The sequence below is a fragment of the Gymnodraco acuticeps genome, unplaced genomic scaffold, assembly GCF_902827175.1.
Source record: "Gymnodraco acuticeps unplaced genomic scaffold, fGymAcu1.1, whole genome shotgun sequence".
NCBI classification, from domain to species: Eukaryota; Metazoa; Chordata; class Actinopteri; order Perciformes; family Bathydraconidae; genus Gymnodraco; species Gymnodraco acuticeps.
In genome coordinates, this window is record NW_022992351.1 from 9,049,344 (window position 1) to 9,058,481 (window position 9,138).

General features: G+C 39.5%; 1 protein-coding gene across 3 annotated transcripts in view; it reads right to left on the reverse strand.

Moving 5' to 3' along the window:
• sema3h (sema domain, immunoglobulin domain (Ig), short basic domain, secreted, (semaphorin) 3H) overlaps positions 1-1,566 on the reverse strand; it is a 73,818-nt gene extending 72,252 nt beyond the window's left edge. For 2 of the 3 annotated variants that reach the window (XM_034209417.1, XM_034209418.1), the window contains exon 1: positions 1,063-1,566. In XM_034209417.1, coding sequence (XP_034065308.1) covers positions 1,063-1,162 — 100 coding nt within the window. In that variant the 5' untranslated portion in view covers positions 1,163-1,566. The remainder of the gene's footprint in view (positions 1-1,062) is intronic. The other variant, XM_034209416.1, reaches the window with a different exon arrangement.
• Between the last annotated feature and the right edge of the window lie 7,572 nt (positions 1,567-9,138).

Genomic DNA, 9,138 nt, shown 5'->3' on the forward strand with positions numbered 1-9,138 from the left:
TGTACTTTGAGGGTTTTTGACTCTGCAGACCGTTCACATGCATACAAACCTTCATAACACACAAGGGGACGGGTAATAACCGTAAAAGCATGACATGGGCCCTTTAAGATCTTTAAATAAGAGATTACATTTTCATACTTTTGTTCATTATGTCTATCAGTAAATTGAAGTTTTGCACGAGAAACAAAAAATCAGGCGATTAGAACCCCGTGATAAATGTAGAGAGATAATATGTAGATACTAGTAAAGCTTTAATACAAACTGTCCTTTGTAAACATCCACCTCAGATTAAAGCCTGACTCACTATTGAACTTTAAGGCACTCTACTTTCTGTAAGTGTGTTTGTACACAGTTTTGCTGTGTAATCATAGAGAAAAAGCAACATTTCAGTTTATTTAGGCTACAATTACTTAGTTATTAGTGGTTTTGGATCATCTGGTTACAGTATTTGCTTGTTTACAACCTGTTTGACTTGTTTTTTGTCGCAATGTAACCATATACCCAGATCTGAGGAATGTAAAATGTTATCATACCTGAAAGAAATGTGCATAACTCTGAGATCAGACCTACATTGGAATAAGCTAAAACTGTGCTGTAAGGTGTCTTATATACCTGACAGCTGCCATAACTGTGCTGTGGTAACCAATTGAAATGACAAAGGTGTCATTTAGGGGGAAAACTCCGTTTCTAACACTGCAAGTGTGTTGGAGAGTCAAAATAAGTAGTTAAATGATTCATGTCACTTCTGAAGACCAGGCTTTTACAGCGAAACTTGAGTACTGGAGATAGATGAATGTAATGCAGGTGATTGCAAGGATAGAGGAAGTTAGAGAGTGTGGGAAATAACCAAAACAAATAGAGGGACAGAAGGGCAGCGGTATCATTTCTGCTCAAGATATCGCATGACAGTTAGTGGGCGAGAATCCAACATGAAAGAGAGACACGTGAAACATAAGAAGAAGGTGTGTGAAACCAGTCACCTGCATGGTGTGTGTTTGGAAAATGAGAGCGGGACAGATTAAGTAAGGGTGAAGAATGATGGCAACAAAAAAAGTGTCTTACCGGAGTGGGTGAACTGCAGTCTTGGTTGAGATGCCCTCCATGCACCCGTAAAGGAAGCCCCGAGGTGGGCGAGCAGCACCGCTGTCACCAACCGATACATCCTCCTCCTCACACACACACACACACACACACACACACACACACACACACACACACACAAACGCACACTGAGTCCAAGTGCTGAAAGTGTCAGTCAAAATCTCACTGTTGCATTCAACACACTCTTTATCCAAAGTGTTGCACTGTAAGAAAAAGTCCAAAGATGCTGAATCCAAACGCGCTTGAGTGAGTCCAGATCCTAAAAATGATTCAACAGCAGCACTCACACTTCCCCATCTGTGTGTTTGCGTGCTTATATTCTTTGAGTGTGTGTGGGCTTCAGAGATGGAGGGAAAATGTATTCCAAGAAAAAACGAAGTTGTCTCTCCGCTGCCTCCTCGCAGCTTGACAGCTCTCTTCTGTTCTGTCTCTCGTCCCAGCTCCTCTCTGCGTGTGACTGCTCTCTCTCTCTCCCTCTCTCTCTCTGGAAGGCGGAGGGAGCAAGATCGCAGATCCTTGTGGCCACCCTGCAGACACACAGATGCAGGCACACACCCCTATTCACTGCTCCAGTACAACCTAGTTAGAGTGGACAAATGAGCTTTCATCATTATTCACAATGTTTCTAATGCTCTCACTCCCTCTCTTTAACAGTTTTTCTGTTTTTCCCGTACTCTCACTCACACATTTTCTTTGCTATAATTTATTTGTTTCTTTATAATATTTAACTCTTGAGCTTTGGTTTCAGACAGAGGGTGAAAAGAGGTGCTGCAGCACAGGCAGTATGAGGAGAAACACTTCCTATTTTTAAATCCCGACTAAAAACGCACCTATTTGCCGCTGCTTTTAATTGAGCTGCCCATACTCACACTACAGTATGCGTTTTCAGTCGTGTATTCTGTACCTGCTGTGTTTATTTATTTATTTTATTTCATTACCTTTGTTTATTATGCCTTTTTAATAATGTATTTATGCTGTATTTATTCTTAAATGTCTTTTGCTTTTAATCTGTAAAGCACTTTGAATCGCCACGTGCTGAAAAGTGCTATATAAATACAATTGCCTTGCCTTGCCTTTTGAACATTAGAGCATGTAAACATGTCACAGTAGAGGCACACAATGCAAATAAGAACCTTGAAAATTAGCGTAATAGGGCCACTTTGAGATATTCAAAAATGCAGATCAGAGTTGAGGTGCCCAACAGCAAAAGTTCTGCACTGATTATTTCTGAAGGTTTGCCATGAAAAAGCCAGTAGGCTCTTGCCTCAGGACCTCAGAGCAGGTTGGGGAAAGAGACTCAAGTGAAACTGGGGCCAAGCAATGAAGAGCATTAAAAGTAATGAGTAAAATCATTAAATCGATTCTAAAACAAACATTCTCCTTAATATTCTCAGTACCAAAGTCTCTCGATGAGTCTCTTTCCTCCTCATTATTATTTTCCTTCGTTTCTACTCCCGACCCAGATGCAATAATTAAAGCCCATGCCTCTGTTCTCGCTCTGTTGTTGATAGCTGCGCGCTGGGCTACGGCAGCACTGACTGCATTTTTCACCAGCTTCAAGTTCAATCACGGGCTAACCGGGACAATTTATCCATTCTCCGGGATAAATAATGAATTTAGGTTGCGTGCAAATGAACAAGTATAGACTATCTCCAAGGATTTCTGAATCGTAAATGATTTATTCTCCACACTTGTTTGCAATTAGTGAAGATTGTTTGTTTAATATGACCCAGCAGTTTAACATTACAATTAGAAGTTCTGTAATGCATTGTTTACACAGCCTTATACAGCTTTGAATGGGCATATCTGCTCAGACCTGCTGGATAATTAAATGACTATTTAACAGAAGAGGACGAGGTCCCTTCCTGGTTCTCCTCCACTGATGGCACGTGCCCTGCTAGAGTGACCCCTAATGAAGCTTCATGTTTTAATAATTACATGAGATGTTTGTGCACGTGCAGCTCAGTATCATTCCCTAAAGATGAAAACATTTTTGCTCAGTTTTAAGAGCAACAAATATACATTCAGTGTTTCCCCTACCATTGTCTTGGAGGGGCGCTGCGCCCCGCCAACGAACCCCCCCCCGCTGATCTTTTTTCTTTTTTTATATATATATATATAGCACCAAATTGCAACTAATTTATATCTACTGTCACTTTTCACATTGAACATGTGCTCTTTTATTAAATAAACTAAACACTTTCATTTTAAGTTGTGAGTGTTTTGGACCCTAAGAAACACTGATAAATTAATCAATAACAATAATCCACAGCTCCTCTCTCTGTTCCAGAAGATTTACAAAATATATATCCCAGTCCCCCCCGCTCAGGCAGCACCCCCCCAAAGCAGTAAACCTAGGGGACACACTGACATTTATTATTGTTATCAGTAAGTAGTTATATTCTCTGCTGTCTACCGCTCATTGTTGTAATGTCTCTATTGTGGCCCAAATCTTCTGTCAGTCATGTAAAGCAACATTATACAACTGGAACTGGTCTTTTTGCAATTTGTCACCCTACATTTGTGCAATGAACCTATCCACCACTGTTGTAATTATTGACAGCTTTACTTATGCATTTGTATGATTACGTTCCTTATGATCAATGACTAGCAAGACAACAACTTTGCTAAGACAGCCAAATAGCAAGAAATAGCAAGCTTGCAAATATTACATACGAGCATGTTACGAGATAAATAACTTACATAATGGCAAGATCTGATATACATTTTAAATTATTTGGTAACATAAGAGTCACCAATCCTGTGCGACAGATGATATTCAACAATGTGTTAATCCAGTGGGTGGTAAAACACAAAGTGCACACGTAAACTATTTCAAAAATACAGTATAAGAGAACTAAAATTGTTAAGGTGAGATCTGCAAATTAGGGAAAACCTGAATAGTAAAGTGTAAAGGTTAAAAGTGTAAAAATAGGTTCTGATATTTTGAAATGGCACTATTGCAATATCAAAGCAGGAAACAGCTGACCCTGCAGTCATCATTTGAACATGTGAGAGTCAGTGAGTCACTATGAGTCGCTGCTGCTTGTTGCATGTTTTATAATCATGTGGTTGCTAGTAACAAGAAAACTGCAATCATCTCATAAAGCTTTCATTTGACCTGATAGCCATGTACTAAAAAGCCAACCCTAAAAAAGATCACGAGCCACTTCAGATGCAGATTCTTCTTTGATGGTGGGATATATGGCCAACAAAACAAAAGAGTTGTTCTTACTGCTTAAATCTCCCTGTGCATCACATCGCTAAGAAAGATGGAAAAGACAGGCTTTTAGCACAGTGTTGTCGGTTTAAAATCTCCTAATGACACTTCTCACTTTAAGCTGTCGCCAGAAAGCTGGCTAACATGGACATCCTAAACTCTCGAGTCATGGAGACAGGATAATTACAACCTCTTTACCAACTTTTCCTGATCAGTCAGCTTGTTAATCACAACTAATGAACTCCTAACAACGGTGAACAAAAAGCCTCTGATTTCTCTGACAAGGGACGCAAATTTGTTAAATTAGCGTAGGAGCTCTGGTCTCATTACTGGCCTCAGATCTCACCGCTTCTATTCTTTACAAGCCAGAGACACGTCCATTTACTCATGGACATTGCCACATTCCCTGTGTTTCCTGGGTTGAGTGAGAATGCATAATTTAATGAGCGCTCTTTGTCTTCTTCTCCTTCTATCTTGTTGTCCTTTATGTTGAGTTTCACCAGGCTGATATGAACCCTAATGTCATCAATTCACAGTGTATATGATATGATGGATGATGCAAATGGAAGAGAGAAGAAAAAGCATCAATTAGGCTGTTTGAAATATGACTGAAGGTTGTTATGTTGTGCATTTGTGCCAACCAGTGCAATCACAGTGGTGGTTGGAAAACAGTATTGGGTTGGTTATCACAATGGTACAAATCTATAGTAGCAGAAGAAAAAGAGGCAACCAACAGACATTTTTTTAACATAAGATTCAAACAAGAAAACTTAAAAAAGAATGATTACTAACTCCCCTTTCAAATCGATTTAAATCTTTCAGAATCCCCTGACCAAATACACATTCAAAAGTAAACACAAGTACATTAAAAACACGAGTGAACCAACTTACTCACAATGGACCCAACTTTGTGACTTTGTGAATGATGCAATCCAACTACGTCACCTATCACAGACTTTAATATGTTAAAACTAAATGTAGCTAATTTATATATCTATTAACTGTAAGTAAAACATTTTACATAAGTCAAACCATTTTTTAGAACTTACTACTGTGAAACTATTAACCTAACCAGAACATTTTGGGTTTATAGCAGAACAGAAAAAGCAAACATGTTGATCAATTCTCTCCCCTACACTACACAGGTGTAATTAGAGACGAGAGGGACAGCAACTTGCTGTCTTATTTTCAGACAGCAATGAAGAAACAACTAAAGGGTTATTTGTTCTTAAACATTTTTACCATGTGTAATTAAGAGATCGTTTACAGCACATACATTGTACTTAATGATATAGTCATTGTTAAGCTAGGTCATAGGCCTCTGTGACTGTGAGACTAAAGGGCTACTGTACCAGTTAGCATGTTTAAACATGGTTGTTTAAACTTTGATTATTTCATATATTTAATGTCATTGTAAGACAATTGCATAGTTAGAGAGGGCATACATCTGTCATAAAAGGATGGGAGTAACACAATCTTGCCAAATGTGGCTGTGGACCGTCGCAATGTGCTTCTCTAACTTAATTAAGCTGCAGTGAGTGCATGGTGATATTAGGAGTTTCTGCTCCGCACAAGTGAGGCTGTGCTGCCATCTTACGTTTCTTCGCGCCACTTACCTGATTGCGAGATCTCTCGTCTCGTCGACGTCCCGTCAGAATGTGCTTGAGAGTAAACTTCCAACGAGACTTGATTAGTGTATTGTATTTTTTGCTCAATTTGGAAATCTTTCTTCACGCTGTGAGTGAGCAAAACAGGTCAGGGCTGCAGAAGTAACTTAAGAAGATAAACAACTTGTCATAAATACATTAAAGACGTAATTACAGCGTTATTTCACTAGAGGTCAGTGTGTGATAGGGGCATTTTGTTTGTCGAGGAGAGGGGAAATTGGTAGGCTACATTAAATGTGGTTCCGAGTATGTTTGACATTTTAAAATGAATATTTTATTTTTGCTGGCTTCTTACTTGCTGTGAATCACACAGGCCAAAACTTGTATTTCAAGAGAGACTTTGCTTCATTACAAGGGTGGTGAGAAAATTAAATAATAAGTGAGATGTTTATAAAGGAGAATTAAGCAATAACCAAAATTACTATTTATCATAGACTGTATATATACAGCTATTTATACGGTTTTTAATATTTCTGTTCCATTTTAATCACTACATATCAAATAATTGACAGGACACCAGGCACCAGCACACAAATGGTTTTCCATTAAGATTATTCTTCTAAAAGAAGGTTGCTATTCTTACTATGTCTTTTTTAAAGCATGCACCCAATTGATATAATGTGTTTAAAGGTCTCAGTGAGGAGTCTTAATCTCTAAAATTATTTACATTTTCTGTGGTAGGCCTATGCCTTTTGTAATTTTATCAGAGAAAAAATAAATAAATAGCCTACTGTTGTAGCATTGCCTTACACTAGTCAAGTATAGTTTATGCCTTTGCATTTTATTCTAATTCAATTTAATCCCAAGGAATTGTTTGGATTTAAATTATTCAGCAGATGTGATGAATTGTATGACAGGGTGGAGTCGGTGTTTTGGAGGGAGCGGGTCTGACCGTCCTGCGCGCTCCCGTTGTGGTGTGTTGGAACCATGAATGTTGGAACCTTTTGTGCGGGGGCGCGGCTGACGGGAGCGCGACTGGTGCTAAACGGTAGGCAGTGGTGAACGAACCTACAATAAAATATGAACATCTGCATTGAGGTTGAGTAATCACAGTAAGTCTGAAAAGTTGAATAATACATGATTTTTGCGGTCAACTGTGGGAAACACAAACCAGTCTTTTTTTAGGTTAAATGTGTCATTGGGACTATAAACTTGTCCCACCGGAGGAACAGAAACAAATGGGTCACAGGGCGTTGTGTTTCGGTGCGGACTGTCTAAAAATAAAACTTTGGGAAGCAATTTAGGTGGGTGTGCATGACTCACAGTCACGGGGTAATTCTTGTCATAGCCTTGCTCCAAAAATCACACCTCAGAGCAGCGAGACCTACCCCAAAGATCGTCTACGAAAAAGATGAATTTTCATCAGTAGTAGAAACAGGCATTTCTTTCATCATTGTTCAATGATGCAGCAGCATACATGATCACAGTGACAGGAAATCTTAGGGGTCATCCCAAATTCTCTCTGTAACTGGCTCTACGTATGTGGGTCTCACAGTGTCACAGGTCAGAGTTCAATTATGTTGAACCCTATGTTAAATTAGATAAATTCATGACAGGGTGGAATTGTCCTCAAAATGTCATAACAACCTTAAGCTGATAGCTAAAATATAAAAGAAAACATGTAAACTATTTACAGTTATTTGTGTATAGGCTATTTGCTGTCCTTGTCCTACCTGTTTTGTCTATTTCAGTTAGTGTAAATTGAGCAACATAAAGTCCCCGCCTTTTTTGAGCGAGAACATGTTATATGTTCTTAATATGATAAGACAGCTCTAATATTCATTGTTTAACTTATTGGGATACAATCCCCTGCTGTGAGAGAATGCATTGTCCCCCTGAGGTTAGTGGAATAGTTAAAAGTGTGTGGTGCCTTGGAAAAGCGGCAGAGTGAGGAGGTCTGTCTCTCTGACACACTGCTGTCTGTTTAAGTGCAGATGATAGGCTCTTGTGTAGGCCCGCCTCCTCTCCCCTCTCTCTCCCTACCATTGGACGGCCTATTCCTCTGCCTCTCATCCCATTGGACAACTCGGGTCGGTGATGAGCTCATATTGGTTTAAAATAGTTGGGCTTGCGAAGGGCTAAAAATAGACTGGTATATAAAGCCGGCTGTTGAGCTCCACTGCGCGCTACTCCTCTCCAGCCGGCAGCCGCAGGAGAGGAAGGGAGAGAGGGGGAGACGCTGAGAGAAACTGGGAACAGCGTCGTCTCCCTCAGCGGCTTCCCTCCAGCTCATTCCTCTATAAGTGTTGCACCATAGGCACTTTAGGCAGCGTGTCTTACATGATGCCCGGCCACCAGTTTTGGGTGGAGCAGGCAGTGACGAACTTCCTTCCTTCCCCTTTGACTGTGGTTTCGCTCTGAATGTCTCTCCAGAGAGCCACAGTCACTTCCCTCGCATAGACTCTGTTAATAAGTGATGAATAACCATAATACTAAAGCTGAGATTGAGGTGAACCACTGTGGCTCCAACAAGTTGCCTCTTGTGTTAAATAAGTGTCTATTCAAAGCCCAGTAATGTGTCAGCCAGTCAACATGGTTGTGCATTATGTGGCAGTTTTGTACCATTAACCAGAAAGAGATGTAGATAGCATCATGTAGCATCTGTTAATATCATGTATGACACCATTTGGGTGTAGCCTTGTTAGAGTGAAGCAATGTGAATAACAGCAGTTTTATTCATGATGATGATGATATTGAAGTTGCTAATGAAAACACTGAAATGCAGCAGTTTAATGTAAACTAAGAACATTTAGTCAAACTGTCTTTAAGTAGCCAACACATTTTTAGGTACTTGTACTCTTTGAACTTTTTTACTGCCACTCAAATGGCGAAAAGATCTGTAGCCTTCTTTTTACTCCACCACTTTATCCAAAAGCCATGGTTACTAATATAGATTCGTTTTTTATATTCTTCCTGTCCAGTGAATGCTATTGATCTCCACATTTGTAGATTAAACATTTAATTTTGTTCCTATAACATTTTCTTTTTCTTAGTATTTTCTCCTTCTACATACTTTTTCCATCATGCTATTATGTCTTTGGAAAAAAACAGAGAGAAATATTGGAACAACCTCAGCAGCTGCTATTTGGGCAAAGAAGAGTTTGCTCTGGAGGACAAATGCCCTATATTTCGCTACAAAGCAATCCAGCA